Consider the following 21,838-nt stretch of genomic DNA (forward strand, 5'->3'; position numbering starts at 1 on the left):
CCAAGATTTTCTGACACCCTGCACAGGCCGTGTGTTTTTGTAGGTTACTAGCTGCAGTGGCCATGTATTGTATTGTATTGTATTGTGGATTGTTTTTCAAAGTAACTTCTTGGCACACTATTTGTTAGGCTGCTGTTAAGTTAAACAGTTACTGTATGTGGCAGTATGTGATTGGGCAGCATCAGGCAAGCAGGTTTCTAGCTGGTTCTAGCTGGTTCTAGCTAACATTATGTATCTGACAGGTAATGTTATCTTGCCTTGTCTAGCCTAGGTAAACTATCCAACGTCACTGACCACACAGATAACGTTCATTCTTCCATGAATGAGCCACAAAAATTAATGACTAAAGTAATGTTATCAATAATAGCTACCTAGCTACATTGGTGGGCAAATTAATTGAAGGCAACTTGTGTTAACTGGCTGGCATACAGAAAATCCAGGTAAATCAGTGCTGAAATTTAGAACTACCTGCCCCTACCTGCAATGCAAGCTCCACGTCCATCTTCATTTAGGTTGTTTGTCCGCCATTGGTGAAAATCTTTCTTTTTTATTTTATTTTCAATGCATCTAGCTATGTGTACTGTGAATGTGCAAGGTCAAGCTCATTGTTGACTGGTTCATGATGTGAAGTGGTCTATCTCTTTAATTGGTTCATGTTGTAAACAACTTTGTTTTGTTAACCAAAAATTGGGCCAAATCCCAGAACTCTTTCTATGATTGCTACCAATTAAGCTTGACCTTTCCCTGATATACTTTTAAAAAATAATAAAAAGGAACAACTGTAGCTTTAATTTTGTCACTGCCCTATTAATTCTAATAGTTCTTCATAATAGTTTAAGAAACTATGGTATGGTCTGGTTAAGACTACCAGTGTTATCTACCTGGCTAGCTATGTACTGGTGGAACAGCCAACTTATGTCTCACAGTAACATACTGATACTCTGAAATATTTGAACTAATTAATATGTACAGTATCGCATATCTGTATCGCAGTTATTTTAAGCAGACATTTTAATTGCAAATTAATATCTATCTCTATAATTTGAGCCATTTAAATTCGCTAATTTTTATTGCCATGTTTGAACATCCTTTTCAACATTATGTCAAATTGAAGTGCTGAAAGTTTTTAAATTGTTCTCTATTACCAGTCACCACCCCTGGGGTGTGGATGTAGATGTTCTATGGCGTATCATCCAGTGAATGCACAGTAAAGAGGTTAATTAACTGTGCTGTCTGTGCGTCGCAGTACATCGTGGCTGCTGTGTTTTCTCACTGAAAGAGTATCTCTTTAGAACGCACGGGAGCTGATGAGCAGTGCTCTGTGGGAAATGAGGGAGCCCCGCTCCACCCCCTTTAAATGAGTTTGGTTTTAGTAAAGACCAGCGCGTTAGGAGAGACGTCAGCCCCGGGAATGAAAGAGGTGGAGCACAGATAATAGCGTGTGCAGCCAATAAAACCATGTGGAGCAGCAAGGCAGAGCCCCGCCTAAGCGCTTTAGACCGCCGCCGGTACGGAACCCAAAACCGAGCGCAGGCCATCCGTCTGGACTCAAAGGTCAGCTCCGGGTCGGGATGAGGAGGGACGGGGAGAATTCCGCCCGGTACCAGGTGTTTTTTGGAGAAGAGGGGGGGGGGTTTGAAGGCTGGAGTAAATGGAAAAGCCACTGCTGATTCCGAGCAGGGGCTTCACGGGGTCCGGCACCGTGGTGACGCTCATTCCTCTTGATGGGAGTGCGGGAGGGAGAGAGAGACGGAGCAGGGAATTAAAGCAGTGGACATTTCACCACCCCACTCGCCATCAGTGAAAGCCTGCTTTAGCTGAAAAGAATCAGGCCATTTTCAGCCCCCATCCGTCACTGTCATGTGGCCGGACAGCACTTAGTGCTGCCTTTCCTTCAATCCCTCTCACTTTTCCATCTTCACAAACGGTGCAGCCATCCCCTGCAACCACACTCACACACACACACCCACCCACATGCGCATCCACACACATACACACTCCACCTGTCTGTCTGTGTGAGTGTGTGTCTGTCTGCCTGTCTGTATGTGCGCGTGTGTGTCTGTGTCTATGTGTCTGAGTGTCTTATTTTTCCTTCTTCTTCATTTCTCTTTTAATTCATCACTTTACCATTAATTTCCCACTTCCTGCCATGGAAGAAAATTGGAGTGAGAATTCTCAGTGGGAGCCCAGAGCCAAGCTTCTCTGTTTAAACAGGAGGGTTAATGAGTTGAGTGTTAAGCCTAATATTATCTTCCCCTCTGTTCCCTGTAGGGTGGAAGCTGAATCCAGTGGTGGGAGCTGTCTACGGGCCTGAATTTTATGCAGGTAAACATCAGCGGGCTGCTTCGCACTAGTTCAGAGGTCTTCTCCTTCTTAGGCAATTAGACAGCCTTCCCCGGCTCTGAGCTCCAGCGCTTGGACTCGAGCTGCAGTTGGTATATTGAGGCTGTTTCTCTTTTTTATGTTTATCTGTATAGGTTTTCTAGGGTTCCTCTGGAGCCGTGCGCAATAATCCAGAAATAAAGCTGTCTGAGCGGTGAAAATCCATGAGCTCCTGCTAAACTTTGCATGCGGTCGCTTTGGAACCAATTTCCATGAGATACAGCACCCCGAGTTAAAGGAATACTAAATGACCGAGATAAGTTTGGGCAGACGTGCTGGGAACGGCCGTGGTCCTCAGAGCTTTGTTACAAACCGAGGCTGTGGCAGGAAGGAGAGAACGGGTGCGCTTTGATCTTTCATTGATTATGCCCAAACCGCTCTACTGCCGATGCTCGGACCGTGACCTCGCCCTTTGCCCCCATCAGCACCACCTCCCATAATTCACTGCGCCCCTGCACGCTCGAGTCACTGACCCCAACCGCTGGGCTTGCGAGGTGGCATGCGATGAGACTAAATTTGGGGATTACTTACCCCCCCCCCCGCACTGTCCCTGGGCTGGCTCAGCTCCTGCAGTAGCTGGGGTTTTGTGTTAAAATGGCTCCCACCAAACCTGCCCCACGACCGTAATCTCAGCCTGCATGCAGTGGGAGAAAGATGAAGCTCTCGGCTGATGGCTGTTAATACGGTTTGGTGCGTGGTTGACATGCCTGGATACGCATCAGTGCCGTCTCTCCAGTGCGTTTTATCTTCAAATTCAAAGGTGAAGGGAATGGATACTCTGGCTGTTACAGCGTTCGCTGAAGGCCTTTGATCCTGCAACAAAGAAATGAATATGTTCTTTTTTTCGCCAAGAGTTTTGACATCAACCACGGTGTGTAAACAGCTTTTGGGGAAAATCCTTAATGACGGAAACAGCGCAACAGTTGACCCCGATCCCACAGAGCTAGACCCCGGACTGCTTTTGGATATTAAATAAGGCAGTAGACATGGCAAACACAGCAGGTCAACTTAACTCAGCTCTGAAAGAGGTCAAGAAAAAAAGGGAAAGTTCTAGAAGTGAAGGCATGAAAGAAGCTTGTCTTGTGTTTGTGCGGATTATGCCACAGGCAGGTATTCCTATTTTAATATTGTTAAATAGCCAATTATTTCGAGAACAGACATCACAGCAACTGCAGTCTGATTGTGGAGTGCCCAGCCATATTACGAAGGGTCAGGCTGACTGAGGAGGATCTATTTTTTCAGAGGGAACTTGTGGGGGAGGGCGAGATAGAGAAAGGTAGATTTCTGGCAAGTTGCCGATAATAGTTTAGTATTCTTCATGGTTTGTTTAATGAGGAATGTTGACTTTTTTTTCCTAAGTTTTTTTTTCCCCCACGTGCAATTTTTATTGCTGTACATTATATGAACCCTTTGCATCTTAATGAGGGGGAAATGGTATTATTTCATTTGGAAGAAGTGCTGAGCACATCTCCCCACTTTAACGGCTTTCCTTTTTGCTCATTAGACTAAAATCTGTTCATTCCCGGACAGCTTTACTGCAAACCTCTAAATAACCGGCTGTGACAGAAAGCAGTCATATATCATTTTTATTTCACTCGCACCAGTCTCCCGATCTGACGTCCTCCCCTGCTCTGACACACACACACGTAAGCACATACATACACACACACAAACACACACATACATACACACACACGTAAGCACATACATACACACACACACACACATACACACGTAAGCACATACACACATACACACACACGTAAGCACATACATACACAGACACACACCTAAGCACATACATACACACACAAACACACACGTAAGCACATACATACATACATACATACACACACAAACGTAAGCACATACATACACACTCACATAAACACATGCACACACGTAAGCACATACATACAAACACATACATACACACACATAAACACACGCACACACAAACACACACATACAAACACACGCATACGCACACATACACACAAATGCACACACATACAAACAAACACACACACTCGCACACACACACAGACACAGAAATGCACACACATACAAACAAACATGCACACACATATACACACATACAGCGAACCAAATACACATGCACACAGAGACACAAACACACACACACACTCATGTCCATTCCCACACTGATAGAAACACACACACACACACACATATATGTACGCATACACACACACACACACACACACACATACACACACACACACACATGTACACACCTGTACAGACGACACACACTTTCCCAAAACATCTCATCAAATCAGATTTAATGTGGTCCACCACTTCAGCTGCCGGGCTGGGGAGCCGGGGCTCGTGTGATTTATTGGATGCTAATTTTTCAAGTCTTCTTAACACGGCGCTAAAGTTTGCCAAGCCTAAACGACACCATATGTTTTGCCAGCTCCCCTGGGAGAGGCGTGTAGGAAGTGTAAAATATAAATAAGATATAGATTTTTTTTTTTTGTAAACAAGGATTCGTATGGAAAATCCCAGTCTTGGGTCATGTTCACACTATTACATCGCCCACCCCCATTCCTTCAACCCCCTCCTCAAAAAAACCTGTGCAAGTGGTCCATGGATTTATTCTAGAATAATTATGGCTACATTTAATATACTTTGGGTAGGAATAAAATGGGATGTAAAGGCGATTAATCACTGTTTATCAGTCCCCGTTTCTGTGCGGGAGATCAGCGAAATTGGGCACCATAAATCGTGCGGTGGTGACAGCACACTTCGTCTCCATTCGTCCTAGTGCTACAGGTTTATTGTCCTCAAATCCCATTCAGGAGAATGACGGATGAGAGCGGTGGACTGGCTGCTTTTAACCTCTTCCAGGGTAGTCTGGCGTCTCCTCCGCCAGCCAGCCAATTTCCCCGCCGGGCCGGGCTGCTCTCCGCCGCTCCCGGCCCCGGCGTTCCCGACATTCCGCGCCGGAACGCCGAGGAGAGCCGCCTGTGAGGAATTAGAAATGCAGACTCGGGGCAGCGCTGTTGACCCCGCGCCGGAAACTTAATTGTTTAATCTGGGCTTTTTCCCTGCCTTTGTAAAGCAGTGCGGAGTACATGTGCATGAAGGACAATGAAGGCAATGTAATCCTGATTGATTGACTGTGCCCTCGGTGAATGTATTCAGAGCTCAGCCGCATGTTGAACAGAACACAACAAATAAGATTAAAATGCAAAATAGTCAGGGAAAAATAATAATAGTACCGTTTTTAAATATATGCTAAAAAATTTGCAAGTACCAAGGGGTGACATTTGTTTGACTCTGAGCCACGTCAGAATTTCCCCCGTAAGTGATCCAATTCCACTAGGGTCCCTGTCAGACAATGACCTCAGTCTTTATTACTGAATCAATTTATGGTATTTAAAAAGCAAGCACAGATTTGTCACACAACTGACTGGTCTGTGTGTACACGCACGCGCATTCACGTGAGAGCACGTGTATGTGAGAGTACCCGTGTGTGTGTGTGTGTGTGTGTGTGTGTGTGTGTGTGTGCGTGTGTAGCCTACCCATTTGACAAAGGACCACTTCACCACTGATTTCCTCCACACAAAAGAGCGTAAGTGCAGCCATGAATCCGAGTGCCCGTGTATTCATGGGAAAGGGGGCGAAGCTCGTCGAGGAGTCATTGAAACGGCGCTTCTGGAAATGACAGAATAGAAGAGGCTAATTGCAGTTTTAATGCATGTAGATAGATCTTTTAATTGTTGGAGGATAAATTTAGGGGATAATTAAGCATCGGTCCCTTGATTAAATTAAGCTGTTTTTCAATGTCCCAATGCTTGGATTAAGTGTTCATCTCCAGATTACTGTGAGCGCAATATAAAAAGGAGCAGCCTTGTGGAAAATCAGGGAGTAATTTGGGGTGACAGGGGCACCCTCATGTGAAAAGGGTCTGATTGGGATACACTGAGTGAGCAGTTCTCTGACACCGCGGGAAAGGGAGACTTATTCTAGTCACTGACATATCCACAGCGCTGTTCTTCACCCTTTCATGAAACCTTTTCCCACACCATTGATCATCAAAGCCGGCCCACAAATCCAAATCCAGCCCTGGTTTTCTTTTGTATATGACATTTTATTTAGCAGATGCTTTTATCCAAAGCGACTTAGGAAACAGTGCATATCAAGGTCATGCGACAAACATCCAAACCAGCCAGATAAGATACAATGCATATAGGACTGGTTGTAAGGCCATGGACATACTGTATGTCCAGTACACAAGGTAGATACAGTAGGCCAAATCTGTAACTGTCATACCAAGAGAACAAATTGAGGAACTACAGTAATGAGACAAGTACCCATTTTAAAGTCGTAGATTAAAGTACAAAATACAGCATCTCCCAGGTAATTAACTGAAAAATTAGTCTTCGCACCTGACTCTAGTAAAGAGTAAAGAGAGTGGAATACCAACAGTTCTCAGCCTTCAAGGACTGTGATTTCATGATTCCTATCCAACACTTTAGAGATTATGCTGTTTTTACAACACTTGTAATGCTGGGCTGACCCCCTTCTCCTCGTTAGGTTGGTCTGCCACTCCTCTCCAGAAAAAGAGCTGATAAAATGTGCGGCAATTCATGTGCACATACGCTTTCGCTATTGTTGTTGGTTTTATTGGCATTGGTAAGTGTCACAGTGTTTTTGATTTATGGGTTATTATTGAATCAGTCTACCCTATCAGCCTACAACTCATTATAAGATTACATTCATATACATCAGAGCACACATAATGCATACAGATAAAAATTCCTGAAAAATATGGATATCAGATATGAAGAGGATTTGAAAAAATTGATCTTTCTTAGGATATATAGTGGATGACTGGTTTTCTGCCATTTCGCAAATTAGTGCCAGTTGTCCATGGAAAAATGAAATGTGCTTGTCAGGGTTTCCAATCATCTAAGGACACACCTCTGAGTGTTTTCTCTGCTTCCAGTCTTAGGCAGCACGTGTTCCTTTGTGTGCCGTGTTGTTTTTCTCCAAAACAGACACATTTTTCTTTCTCTTGCAAATGAGCAGCATTGTTTGAATACGTGGGGAAACACTAATGGACTGTGATGGTAATATCAGAAGGCATTAACCTGGTTGTCTGGGTTTAAAAGCACTGCAAATCTCTGTGTGTGTCAGTTTTATTAAAGTGGGGGGGCGTTGACTCTGGGGCTGAGGGTCTCTTGTGGAGAACGCAGAGACAAACAGCGGTAATACTCTAAAACATAATGGCTGCTTTTAATGTGTGAACAGTTGTGCATGTAAACAATCTGCAGAGCAGCCATTCTGACACTCTTCCAGCTGAAATTCGCAGGCCGTTTGGGGCTTTCTTAGCGCCTCGTTTAGCCAGGCTCAGCAGCCCTGCTCTGCCTGTGCCTGGGTAGCACAGGTACCGCCAACGCCTGTGTTGCTAGGTCACGTGCTGGAGCCTTGTTCTCCTCAGGTGACGCTAAACATCCTCACAATGTTGCTGCCATGTAGCGCCAATGTTATAACATTCGCGAAACAGTCCCGGAACACTGTCACAACATTTTGTGTTAGCACGGGGGGTGTTCTTCAGTCTTTTGTTGTGGAAACTGAAGTGGCTGTTGATGAATGGAAAAACAGGCTGAGCCCTAAATGAATAAATTAGCACGTTAGCGGAGAGGGCACTGGCGGGGTAGAAGAGAATGAATAATAGACACGCTTTCGTCTTGGGAGGCAGAGGCGAGGCAGAAATCGGTGAATCTCCGCGCTCGCGCGATCACAAAGCTGCTTTGCGGTGCAATAACCTTTCGGCTCTGGCGCGGCGGTGGGCGTTATTTTGAACCGGCTCCAGAAGAGGATTGAAGGTTGAGAAGAAGACCTTGGGATTTCGAGGCCCCCGTCCTCTCGTTAGGTAGCGGAGCCCTCCCGACGTCGACCCTGAGCCTCTCCGTCCTCCCTCGCTGGGGGGGGGGGGAGCGTGGGCCACGATTGGCCGAGGGAGGCGGCGAGGTCCCCAGGTGAGATGAAGGATGGCGTCAGGCTGAGATTGCTGCTACAACAATACAGCCCATCTGCTTGAGTTCCCTCAGTGCCAGCACATTGTGTCTCACCTACAACAACCTACCACCGGCGGGAACGCATCCAAACTCCACATATCACACTCACGCTCGCAAACACTGAGAAAAAAGTTGAGCAGGAATCGGTTCCTGCTCCAGTCTCGGCTGTGTCAGTGTTGTGCCTGTTAACGTGCCATGAAGGTGCTCCCTCTTTGTGTTCATTCCTGGATGAGATCTGAGTGACGCTATTTCACTGAAGACTAAAGGAGAATTAAATCCTCTTGCCATGTCGGCTCAGCCGCGCTGCCAGTATTTAAACCAAACAATGAACCGAACCGCCATTTAGCATCCTGTCAGTAATTTTAGTCATTGTTTTTTAGTCTTTGTTACTTTTCAAGTCGTGACGCAGTCCACTACATTACAGTTATTTAGCTGACACTTTTATCCAAAGTGACATCCAGTTGATTAGACTAAGCAGGGGACAGTCCCCCCTGGAGGGGTTATTGGGGTTATGTGGGGTTAAGGGCCTGGATCAAGGGCCCAACAGTTGCATGGATCTTATTGTGGCTACACTAGGGCTTGAACACTTATTCGGTAGGCAGTGTTGTGTGACTCGTGCCTCTCTCCACAGTAACTGGCTTCCCCTACCCAACCACAGGGGCGGCGGTGGCCTACAGAGGGGCCCACTTGAGAGGCCGGGGTCGTGCCGTGTACAACACATTCCGCGCCGCACCCCCGCCCCCACCCATCCCAGCCTATGGAGCGTGAGTATCCCTGCACCTGCGCCACACCCTCACTCTGCCCGTCCAATGAGATGCGAGCACTACAGTCCAACAAACACCATCTGATTCTCCATCCAGAAGCGTCTACCTCCTGTCCCATGTTGAGCCCCCAGTAGTAAATGATTTTAATCACACGTTTTACTGCCAGCTGTCGGCCTTCCTCACCACACTAACACGTGAACGCTCACACAGACACGATGGGCCTGGTCTCAGGGCCCTCTGATTGGTCCACAGCCAAGGCTCCATGCCTCCCTCACCACACGTGAAGACTAACACAAATACGATAGGCGTGGTCACAGAGAGCCAGGGCCGTCTGATTGGTTCACAGCCAAAGCTCCATCACCAACCATGAACAATAACACAAACATGATAGGTGTGGTCAGAGAGAGCCTGGGCCTTCTGATTGGTCCACAGCTAAAGATCCATGGTTCACTTGTGCACTAGGCCCAGCACCCTGTCCTGTTCACCACAGGCTGCCAGTGTAGACATGCCTGGGGCGAACCAAAACCCACAGCAATACCGATGCTTTTACAGCAGGGTAGAATACGCTATTGCACTGCGCAGAGGCAGGATTCTCTCCAGAGGAGAGGGGTGTGGTCCCAGGAGCTGGTTATCCACACGCAGGCTCTCCGGAGCATGATTGACTTTTCCCGGTCATGTGACGTGCTCATTCCACTCCTGCGACAGAGCAGTGATTGGAAAACAAGCACCACCTCCTAATAGAGCAGAAAATTGCTCTTTGATTCCAAAAATCACTGTATTTCTCTTTTTGAAGTGTCATTCTTCATTTGGCCGTGATGGAGTCGTTATGGAAGCGCGGCTCCTTTTGTTTTCCCAGCAGCCGAACGCTTGTCTGATCAGTTGAGGCTGATCTGAAAGATGGCAAATTCATAAAAGCTGTGTATCCCCCCAACCTTCATCCCCCATATGAAAACCCGTGCATCACAGATCAGAGGCTTTGTGAACTAACGCAGTGCGCCCCCTCTCTTTCCAGGGTGGTTTACCAGGACGGCTTTTACGGCGCAGAAATTTATGTAAGTACGATTCATTTTTCCCCCCCTCCTTTGTTCCACAATTATAAAAACAGCAGAAAGGGAGAGAAAAGCCAAGCCCCTGAGATAAATATGCGGGATCGCTCGCCGAACGCGCTCTCTCTCTGCTCCTCTGCCAAGTCTGTGTTGATCGGGTCTTTGCGTTCGGTGCCAAGAAACCTGACAGCAAAATTTAAAACCCCCTCAGCGATGCTCCACTGTTCCGTCTCCATGTGATCTCAGACCTTGGCACTGTAGCCAGTCTGAATCTTTCATAAGTTGGTGTCAGACCGGGTCGCTTGCTAAAATTAGCCGGGTCCTAGGGCCCCCGCTCACCGGCCCGGCGCTAGCCCCTGCCGAACCTTTTATCGGAGGTACCCAGGTGGAGCGGTTTCGCGCGGGGCCCGGGCGGCGGTGACTGGCGCGAGGTTTCGGCGCGGCGTTCCCACTCCCCCCCGGGTCCCGCCGGGAGGGCGGCACGCGAGAGGGAGATAAGAGCGCGAGCGGTTAAACGGGATTAATCTGCCACACGCCGTCCTTCACACACGCGCGTCGCGTATCTGGAGCAGCCGCGTGAGCCATCGCGCGGAAAACAGCCGCCGAGATACCGCCGTGTGCCCGCCGCGCGGCCATTTTGAACAATATCTGGGCTCTTCCGCGAGCGTGGGATAATGATCAGCCATGCAGACAGTTTCCATCAGGCTGGGCGGAGGAAGTAAAGTACATTACACTGTGCATTGGACAATGGCGATGACAGCACCTTACCGCCGCGATAGTCCTGTACGCTGCTGTAGCTTTTTCACAGCGCCAGTTGGAGTTTGGCCTTAGCATTAGCGCCGACCCCTTAACTCTCTACTCACTAGCGTTTGCACCGACCCCTTAACTTGTCCATTCATCGCATTAGCACCGACCCCTTAACTCTTAATTCACTAACATTAGCGTCGACCCCTTAACTCTCCACTTGCTACCATTAACGCAAACTCTTAACTATCTACTCTTTATCATTAGTGTCGATCCCCTATCTCTCCACTCCCTAGCATTAGCGTCGACCCCTTAACTTCCCACACACTAGCATTAGCACCAACCCCTTAGCTCTCTACTCACTTGCATTAGTGCCGACCCCTTAACTCTCCACTTGCTACCATTAGCGCAAACCTCTTCACCTTACTTTTTAGCATTAGCGTCAATCCCTTATCTCTTCACTCGCTAGCATTAGCATCAACCCTTTAACTCTTTACACACCGGCATTAGAGCTGACCCCTTAACTCTCCACCTACTAGCTTTAGCACCAACCCCTTAACTCTCCACTCAGTAGCATTAGCGCTGACCCCTTAACTCTCCACCCTCAGAGAGGAATAGCTGCGATTTGAGTTCCTGCGCCCTGTGGGCCAGCCTGGGGTTGGTCACTCCATCGCTTAGCCTGTCAGGCACTCCCCTGTGCGTGTGTGCCATTAGCTCTGGCACTGGCCCATCCACCGCCCAGGCCAGTTTGCGGGCGCGCTGAGATCTCCTGACAAGACGGCAGTGTTGCGGGGACCAGCTGACCCTCTGCCCTTTCTGTCCTGTGCAGTAACCCACAGTGTGTGCCCACGGCCACTGCCCATTGAAGTCGAGCAAAACACACACACACACAGAGTTTCTCGCACAGCACACAATCCGCCGGGACGGGGTTTGTTCGTTTTCACGCTGCATTTGATCCACCTCCCCCATTTCTAGTTCCTTTTCCAAACTGACAAACACCCAAATCCCACCCGCCCACCTCCGCCCGGCAGTGAGCTTCCGCTAAATCCGCATTATTTCCGAGAGCGTGTCAGGAGGTATTAGCCGGTCAGGTAATGGAGAGAGCGAGAGAGAGAGAGAGAGAGAGAGAGAAAGAAATGCCGAAACCGCTCTCTTCTCCCGGCGTGGTGTCACGGGAGGAAGTGGGAATATGTTTGCGTTGTAGATCAGAGACAGAGCAAACAAACACAGACAAGGCCCAAAGAGCCATGGCAGAGAGCCGAGTCCCCCGGGGACCCGGACCACCCATCCAAACCAAGCCCACTTTGGCACGGAGGAGCCTTCGCCGGGAACGCCTCGTAAATTAAAGTGGCACACAATGGCCGCGACAACAAAGACCGGGGCCGCGTGGCCGCGTGTTGATTTCAGGCTCTCCTGGGTGATTTGTGAGAGCGCATCTGTTCTGGCCGGGGAGGCAAACGGCCCCGTCCCAGGGCACACGGGCCCCCAGGGGCCGTGCTTTGCATTCGGGGGAAACTCCTTCCACCCGAAGCCTTCACAGACCTCAAATCGCCAGTGACCTGATTTTATATTCAGCTGCGTTACCAGATGTTAGACATTCGATCTCCGTGCCGGGTACCCCATTGGACCCGAATCCAAAGTTTAAAAATAAATGAAGACATCCATTATTTACGAGCAGATATCCACAGCAATGCGCAGATGGGAGCACAGAGGCAGTGAGAATAATCTGGAAGTCTAAGAAAGTAGACGGTTTGTGTCAGTTGAGCCGGGGAGCGTTACCAATGAACAAAATCCTAGATCTGTATGGAAATGCAAGTTGTGCACTTATTGGAGACGGACGGAGATGCAGGTATGCACATTCGCGGCGAAGATCCTGCTTCCACGCGTCCTCCTCTTGGAGAGGCGTTAAAAGGCTCAAAGCTTGAGTACTGCCGTGCAGAACTCGGTTTCCCTGAAAGGGCTGAATCTGGGACAGGTATTATTCACCTGCTTGTACCATTCAGCACGACAGCAGCAGCCCCCGCCCGTCACACCGGGGACTCTGTGCCCCCCTCTGTGATATTTGAGGTCCCTGGTCCTCACTCTGGGCACTGTGAGGCTGGGTCCCCCACATTAAGCATTCCCCCTGGCTGAGTGCCAGGGAGCCTGGGTAGGGCTGGCACATTAATTAAAAGCTTGTTAATCGCTCTGGCCCTTAAAGAACAGGGAGGCCTGGGGGTGGGGTTTACCCACAACCCCCCTCTCCCCATTCCTCCCCCAGCTTCTTCTTCTCTTCCTACTGGATTCTGTGTGCCTGCGGCACAGCAAAGCTGTGTGAGTGTGTGTGTGTGTGCGTGTGTCTGTGTGTGAGCGTCCATGCGCATGTGGGTGTGTATGTGTGTGTAAGCGCATATGTGCATGTATTTGTGTGTTTATGTCGTCAATAAAGAGGTACCAGCAATTTAAGAGGATACACAAAAATTGGCCTTCAGTACTAGAGAGGGTCTGAATGTCGAAGCCAAATTGCTAAAACCGCAGCCTCCTGGATATCACTGTTTACTGGAAAGCTAGCCCAAAGCGCTCTTTTTTGCATCACTGGGAGTTTTTCATTGTGCTGTTAAAACAGAAGGAACGCTTTGTCTCGGCTGACACTTCTGACACTTTCCAGCGCAGCTCTGTTTGTTTGCGCTGTTTTGTTGTTTATAAACGGGCGGAGAACGCCAAACCAGCAACAGTATGGCGCGGATAGGGCTTCATTACGAGGAACGCTTGGCAAAGTGAGAACTCCTTTTGCCTCCCGCTGCGTCTGTTGTGTGCGAGGCTTAAAGTATGCAAACATGTCAAGTGAAATACGGATTTCTTTGAGTGTCTGCGTGCGCTTTTTGGTGAAGATAAAATCCCAAACTCCGGAGGATTCGTTTTTAAAAATGAAATCGCCTCGAGTGTTACTCTCTTGAGGACTTTGGGGGGGGGATGATAGCGAGTGTCTGCTCGTATGCGGGGACAGATTGGCCATGCGCGGTTGGGGGTCCCCGCATTGTTTGATCTGGGGCTTGTGGGGGCGGGTGGGTACCGGGTGGCTGGGGAGCCAATGGGTTTAACATGTGCGTTTGATTGACAGGGGGGTTACGCCGCGTACAGATACGCCCAGCCTGCCGCAGCCGCGGCTGCCGCCTACAGTGACAGGTAAGAGGGCGCCGAACGCCCCCTCCTCACCCCCCTCACCCCCACTTCCCAAACTTCTCCTCCAAAGCCGTCGCAGCGAGCGACACAAACTCACATCTCTCAACATGATTTGCAGCTGCGCCTCAGATTTATGTAACTTGACTGATTTCGCCCTCAGCGATAGCAACAACCAAAAAAAATCTCCCTGTTCCGTTCCTGTGATAGGAAAGACAGATGCGCGCTCCACGCCCGCTCCTTTTTTCATTATTTCGCTCATATCGGCGAGCCGCTCCGCGTTTCTCCCCCCCGGCGTCCCGTGGCGTCCGCCGGGCCCCCGCGGGCTCCGAGCGGGGCATCCCCGGCCCCTCCGCACCCGGGAACGTCGTACGCTGGGTCCCGGCTCCGGCCGTTTGGGAGTTGTCAGTGATTTATCCGGACCTTGGAGGACCCTGTCAGGTTGGATCAGAGCAGCTGGGAATCTAATCTGGGAGAGATTGAGCGTGTCACTTGTGATAACGTATGCCCTCCTCGCCAGCCTGAAGACCCCAGATAATGTAAGATTTATCAGAACTCCCGGCAGCTCAAATTATGAGCAGCGGAGATGGGCAGGCGCGGAGATTGGACAGCGGCATTATTCTGCTGGAGTTATTTCATCGCCGCTTTGCCGTCTTCCCCTTTTTTTGCTTCTTTAAAGTCATTCCCGTCTTTTATTTTTTATTATTATTTGGAATGGGAGGATGTGGCAGTTGGACTAGTGCAGCGTTGAGAATGCGCTGCTTGGCGTTGGGGCAGGGCGTCGTATCAGAAGGGCTTCCGGGGCGCAGAAGCGGCCGGGTCTCTCTGAGGGGTGGTGGGAGGGCACGGCCGGGTCTCTCTGAGGGGAGGGCACGGCCGGGTCTCTCTGAGGGGAGGTGGGAGGGCACGGTGGGGTCTCTCTGAGGGGTGGTGGGAGGGCACGGCCGGGTCTCTCTGAGGGGAGGTGAGAGGGCACGGTCGGGTCTCTCTGAGGGGAGGCGGGAGGGCACGGCCGGGTCTCTCTGAGGGGAGGGCACGGCCGGGTCTCTCTGAGGGGAGGTGAGAGGGCACGGTCGGGTCTCTCTGAGGGGAGGCGGGAGGGCACGGCCGGGTCTCTCTGAGGGGAGGGGGGAGGGCACGGCGGGGTGACGGCGCCCCCCTCGCGTAAAGGCGCGAGACCGAGACGAATTCGCCGAAGCTGACGCCGGCGTCCGCCCCCGAGTCCTCCCGCACTCCCACTGACACCGAGGCGCTGCGGAAACAGGCAGGCTCCCAGGGCCTCGCGCGGGAGAGATGTTTACTCCACGCTCATTATCCCTCAGCGCACATTATCCCGGAAGAGTCCCCCCCCCCCCGCCGCCCAAAACAATCCCCTTCCCATGTCCCGGGGTTCCCCACTCCCTTCCTCCCGCTGCGTCTCCCCCGAACATGAAAACCCCGGGCTCGCCGTTCCAATTTCACACAACAGGCCTGACCTTTGATGTTTTAATCCCAGATGACAAAACGTGGTTAAATCTGATATTATGTTCCTGTGTAATGGCCATGTCTGGGTCTGCTTCGTCTACTTTGGAGAAATTATTTTCCCCTCTCTCTCTCTCTCTCTCTCTGGATGATTCGGTGGCCCCGGTCCTCGGTTGGAAGAGCCTTATCTGCTCCCCACAGACCCTCATTTGCAAGCATGTGTTTGAAAAAAAGTAAATAAACGAATAAGTGAAGTCGAGTAAATAAATAAATAAGACACATCTTGTCCCGTCTTATAAGGAAATTGGAAGGATTAGTTCCGAACCACCAGCAGTGAAAAGACAGGGAGTAAACCCGCAGTGCAGCCAAGGTAAACAAGAGGAGAGCAGGAGAGCACAGAGAAGCTTTGGAGAGGCCCACACACACACACACACACACGCACCCCTGCACACACACTCTCTCTCTCTCTGTCTCTCTCTCTCTCTGTCTCTGTCCCTTTTTCTCTGTCTCTTTTTCTCTCTGTCCCCCTCTCTCTCACTGTCTCTCTCCCATTCTCTCTCTTTCTCCCTCTGTCTCTCTCCCTGTCTCTCTCTCTGTCTCTCTCCATGTCTCTTTCTCTGTCTCTCTCCCTTCCTCTCTCTTTCTCCTTCATTCTCACACTTTTTCTGTCGCTTCCTTTCTCTCCATATCTCTCTCTTGCTTTTCTCTCACTCATGAAAAAATAAAATAAAATCAAAATATACTGTCGACATATAAAATCTTTCATATAATGAGAAACATATTTTGCTTATTCGGGTAAAGAAAACAATGGCTGCAGATGCCGACTTCAGTTAATGTTTACTAAATCTGACACATGAAATGAGCAGGCCCACGACCATTCATCTGGAATGGCGGACGGCACTATGTTTAAATATTTGTCATGCGGCGGGGACGAAAATGTGTTCCTTATCTCTTCCCTCGCAGTTACGGCCGAGTCTATGCAACGGCAGACCCCTATCACCACACAATCGGCCCTGCTGCCACGTACAGCGTCGGAACTATGGTGAGTCCCTGCCTTCAACCGCCGCCTCGCTCAGCGGCTAATTTAATTACAGCCGCAGCTCAGCCACAGAAAGTCCAAACTCAGAGGCAGTCAAATTATTGAGCGTTTGAATCCCTGAGAAAGGGGGAGCGGTGTGTCCTAGCGGTCTGGAATGTTCTGTGCAGTGCTGACTAGCACAACCTGCTGGAGCACCACAGAATATCCTCAGATGGAAATGGGAAGGGAATTAGGAGTGGAAAATGTGTGAATAGACACATTACACATTTTCTGCGTACCTTTATGTGAATGTTAAGATGCATTGCCGTGTTTAGTGTTTCATATATATGGCCTATATTAGGTCTGTTGTATGTGAGTGAACTTTGAGATAAAGAACAGACTGAGTAAGGAACTGAGAAAGAAAAAGTATTGTTCCTATTTTTAAATTTCATGGAGGATGCTGAACTTGTTACAATGTACCTTTACTGTGACTGCTGGTTTGAACCCCCAAGTTCTTGCCACTTCAGTAAATGAAAAGGGATGTTGCATCTCAGAATTCCCATTGATTTCATTTAACTTCCCTGCAAAAATTAAATCTAAACATGTTTCGTGGCAGATTTTTTTTTTCCCTGGGAATAAATTTCAAATTTTGCAGGGAAGCAGTCAAACTGTTAATGTTTGTTTTTAGCTAGCTTTTGCAGCTAACATCAAAGATGAAAAAAATCTCAAAAGCAAAACCCCAAAAAGAGAAACCGTGTACAATTTGTTTTCTTTTGCGGGTGTGGGTAGGGACTTGAGGACTTTTCGAAAGATTAACGACCATCAAGCGCGTGCAGCAGCGTGCCGTGGGAGATTAAAGAAAGAGAGAGATAGAAAGAAAGAGAGGCAGAAAAAAAAATGATTCCATTGCACCCACCTCCCCTGCCCACGAGGTTTATCGGACGAGTGCTCTGCTTTAGACAAATGACTCGAATTTACCAAGCCGACATGCGTGTGATTTCTAAAACCGTACAATTCCCCGGTGCAGCTGCTAGCTAAAAGCTTTCATTAATTAAGACAATTTTTTTCCTCTTCATTTACTTAATTAAAACTGTGGCCTGTGTTGCTGAAGTTTTTTCTTTCTTCTTTTTTCAAATTTTCTTCCCTTTCTTTCCACTGCAGTTTCCCCCTCTTAACCAAACAAAACTTGTTCCCTCTCCCGTACCCTTTAAGGCCTTTGGGTGGGAAGGGGAGAGGAATGGCGAGGAAGGGGCGATTTGGTAGTGAATAAACCATATGGAGTCTGAGACGCACGGTGCAGAACCGCTGTGAAGTGGCAGTGCTTGCCTGCGAACCTAATACTGCTTTGCTTTTTAATTATTTAATCATATTTGATTAGTAGTTCCTAAGGAAAGAGGAATGTTTTTGCATTAAAAAGCCATTCAATAATGAGTTCCTCAGAGGTTGCACAAAAATTCTCTTTGCAGATTTCCAGTGCACTGAAATTGCAAATTTATGCCACGTTTATGAAAAGTTTTGCATAAGCAAGAGGGTTCCCTAAAAATTAGGGGAATTTAGCCTTTGAAGATTTTGAGTTTAGCCCTTGGAGGCAGGCCAAACAGCAGTACAGTTTTAGCAGAGCATGATGTACATTTGTTCAGTCTGGTTAACCAAAGCCAAGCAGGAGCTGTAGAAAGCCTTTCTACCCTGCTACATGCAGCCAGCAAGGTGGGACACCTTCTTTTGAGCATGAAAGAGAATAATCTCTTCACTGGCTGAACTTCACTAGCGTTGGTTTGATCTGTGATATTAAAGTAATCTGCAACACTTATGAGTCTATAGAATTTTTTTCCTTTATAAAAGTCAGCATAGATGAGAATTTCTTTTTAAAATCAAAGAAGTATGTATTTTTCAATTGCGTTCATAATTTGTGCATTAGCCTACTTCATAAAATGGCTGTATCACGGTACATTAGAAATGCAGATTGCTCCTGAAAGTATTCTGAATTTCAGTAAATTGCAAGAGTACACTGAAGTGAATATATTGACGGTTTCCAGGTTTGTCAGGTTCTTTCACTACCAAGCCGCTCCTTATTCAGAGAATGGGTCCACACAGGCACTCCTTCGCCCATTCCTTTCTGCACAAATCTGTCGCTATGCCCTAGTCATGAACAACTTCCTCAGCCAACCTCCTCCCTAATAACACACCTGTCCAAAGTGAGTCCACAAAAAAAGGGAAGAAAATTTTTGCAAAAAAGAAGTCAACAATCAAGCTTTCTTCTTAATACTGATTGGAACTTTTTTTTCATCTTTGATGTTGCAGGCTAGCCTATACAGAGGAGGGTACAGTCGCTTCACCCCCTACTAAAGCCAGAGAAACATTGCCCCAACAAAAAACAAACAAACAAACACCTCCTTCTTCATGGAAAAATAAATATAACAAAAAGCTTCCAGGTCACAACGCTGACCCTACCCCCCCAACACCCTCTCAAGTTGATGTTATATTTGAAGAATACTCTATGATTATCTTACTCTGTAATTATTTTCTAGGATGTTATGCTTCATTTATATTTATTTAATGTATTTATTTGTATAAAAATGTGTACCCTGCTCTGTCTGTCTGTAAGGGGGGGACTCCTTTCTGAAGAGGACAACCCAAAAAAAAAGTGGGGGGGGGAAGTGGGAAGGGGCAAAATGGGCGACGTCCTATGAGCATTCTCTTTCCTAAGATGGCCGCCGCCTTCAGAATTATAAACGGCAGAGAAAGAGTGAAAGCAGATCCTTCAAAGCCAAAAGGAGCCACACAGATTGGGCTCGGAATTGGGTTATACTCTCAGAAACAAAGTTACGGTGGAGGTACATTTTTGTTCCTCTAGGAACAAATTTCCCGAATGTACGCTGAAAGTACAATAATGTTGTCATTGGGTACAAATGAGTACGTCTTCCAAGAAAAAAAAGGTGCAAATGAATTACATATTGCTGGCTATGGGGTACAATGTTATGCACCTATAGTGCCCCAGTGACAAGCATTTGCACCTTTTTAGGCACTTTTCGTACCCTTATTTCTGAGAGTGCGGTGTAAATTTAAAGACCAGCGCACCGCAGGAGACGCCCATGAATAAAACAGTTATCGCACGCGCTGGTCCTCTCCTCGCCCGCCGCCATTTTGGAGGCGGCCGTCGTTGGCCACCTGAAAAAAACCGAATTGGCTAAGTAGCGGGCGGCGCGGGCGGGGAGACAGGCCGGGGGAGCGCGGGGAGAGAGAGGGTGAGGTGATAATGATGCTCCATCTGAGGACGAGCGCTCTAATGCCCAGATCAGTCTTCATTACGCCAGGGCCCGGGCCCTAGCCACGGAGCTTGATCACCCGCTGTGAGGAGATCTCCCCGCGCCGCCCGAACCATTCATTACGCCCCCTCTCTCTCTCCCGGCGTGACCCGCCTCTCCGAGCGTGCTCATTAAGACGCCGCCCGCGCCCACAAAAAAACCAGGGTCCGACGGGCTATCGGCGACACTCTCCTTTCATTTGTCCGAGGTGTTTAGTGTGAGCTCCTTATTCAATTAAGGCGGCGGGGAAAGAGCCAGGCGGCGTAACAGGATGAAGGGAGAGTGCCACAGCAGCCCGCTTAGGGGATGCATCAATGTTTTAGTGAAATCGGTGATCTGTGGGACTTGTGTGACGGTACTAGCAGTTAGAGTACCGGGAAGAAAAAAAATAAATAAAAGGAATGTATCCCATTGCCACAGGCTGGTTTTAAGGGCTCCGTGCGATCCCCTGCTCTCTGACGTGTGCAGTGGGAAGTTATAGGTTTGTACTCCTCAGAGTTATGTATCATTAGCTACCTGAAGTCTGTACCGGTCTGTGTTTGCTTCTCATTACGCAAACGCCGGCTCATTTAATGGCTTAAGCACTGCTAGTCGTAATAACCAGCCCTCTCCTGCATTAGCTCCGCGACTTACCCCAACACAAAAAGAAAGAGGCTCCTGAATGCGTCTACCTCGGGCTAAAACAGCAGGGCGGGAACGAGAAAGCAGGGCGAATTCCGCGATAACCGTTGGAAAAGATACGCGACTTTCCTGCGGAAAGGAACGAGAGACGGGCGGGGGAAACTGCCGTTGCCAGGAATCAATGGATCTTAATCGGACTGCATCCATCGGCCCTGCTCAGACACGCGATTGAAAGGAATCGCGTCGGAGATAGAGAGAGTTCAGTCGCGTCGCGCGCCGCCCAGTCCGAACCTCCCCTCAGGAGATCCGATGACAAGGTGGGGCGGGGGAGAACGAGAGAGGGAGAAAAAAAACTATCAGGAAACTCCGCTCTCCAGATATTCCTCCGCTTTTATTCCCCCTCTCTCTCCGCCCCTTGGCCAACACCTGAGAGATACTTTAGAGAGCCTCTCTCTGATAGAGGCGAGATTGACGCCGTTCTTGTGCCGAAAGCTCTCTCAAGGTGACATTCCCGGCTCTTTTTAAAACAGCCCCGGCGAGGGGCCGATGATAAGGGGACCCCGTCGGTCCGGAGAACAGAGAGGGGAAACCAATAATCCCGCGAGTGGAAGTGAAATAGTGTTCCCTCGTTCCTGGGCCGCTGAGGACGTTGATCATGTCCCTTTGCGGAGGAGGGTACACACACGCGCCGCGCACAGTAAATAGCCGTCTGCCTCAGATGGAATTGTAAGGGGGAGTTATAGGAGAGGAGAAAAGGACCTGCAGAAAAGCAGCATCCCAGGCAATTTACTTCACAGATTAAAGATAACACCATTCAGTCAATAACCACTGATCTCATTTGAAGATACACTAGACTAACTCCGCACACAGTGCAGCCAGCTTAGTCTATTACCATAGCTGCTGTAGCTGTTGCTCCAGACGTTATATTCTCTCCCGCGCGTTTAAAATGAGAAGCTGGCGATTGTCAAATATGGATTGGATGGATAAACTGATTTTTCCCCCCCCTTCTCTGAGCGAGGGAGAGCGAGTGAAAACTGAAGTTCCCAAATTTTTTAACCTTTCTCGTCCTTGCGTTTCGGGAGCCGTTCGGAGGTTCTAAACGTGTCGGCGAGGTCATCGGACTCAGGGCCCTGGCGGGCGCCGAGGAGCCTGGGAAGTGCAGTCACGGCCTGAGGGCAGGGTTGAGTCGGCGGTACGCTCTAGGCCCCGCCGCGCTCATTCTCCAAACCACTGAGCAGAGCTTTTCTCATTTCCCCCACCCCCCCCCAATTCAGTCAGCCTCGGC

At 48.8% G+C, this 21,838-nt stretch overlaps 1 protein-coding gene across 4 annotated transcripts in view; it reads left to right on the forward strand.

Moving 5' to 3' along the window:
* rbfox3a (RNA binding fox-1 homolog 3a) overlaps window positions 1-21,838 on the forward strand; it is a 154,512-nt gene that overhangs the window by 127,004 nt on the left and 5,670 nt on the right. For 3 of the 4 annotated variants that reach the window (XM_061230357.1, XM_061230354.1, XM_061230355.1), the window contains exons 7-12: window positions 2,272-2,325; window positions 9,067-9,199; window positions 10,212-10,251; window positions 14,090-14,154; window positions 16,573-16,651; window positions 18,929-19,011. In XM_061230357.1, the coding sequence (XP_061086341.1) occupies window positions 2,272-2,325; window positions 9,067-9,199; window positions 10,212-10,251; window positions 14,090-14,154; window positions 16,573-16,651; window positions 18,929-18,973 (416 nt within the window). In that variant the 3' untranslated portion in view covers window positions 18,974-19,011. Of the gene's footprint in view, window positions 1-2,271; window positions 2,326-9,066; window positions 9,200-10,211; window positions 10,252-14,089; window positions 14,155-16,572; window positions 16,652-18,928; window positions 19,012-21,838 lie in introns of those variants that run through there. The other variant, XM_061230356.1, reaches the window with a different exon arrangement.

The sequence above is a fragment of the Conger conger genome, chromosome 2 (assembly GCF_963514075.1).
Source record: "Conger conger chromosome 2, fConCon1.1, whole genome shotgun sequence".
In the NCBI taxonomy this organism is placed as follows: domain Eukaryota; kingdom Metazoa; phylum Chordata; class Actinopteri; order Anguilliformes; family Congridae; genus Conger; species Conger conger.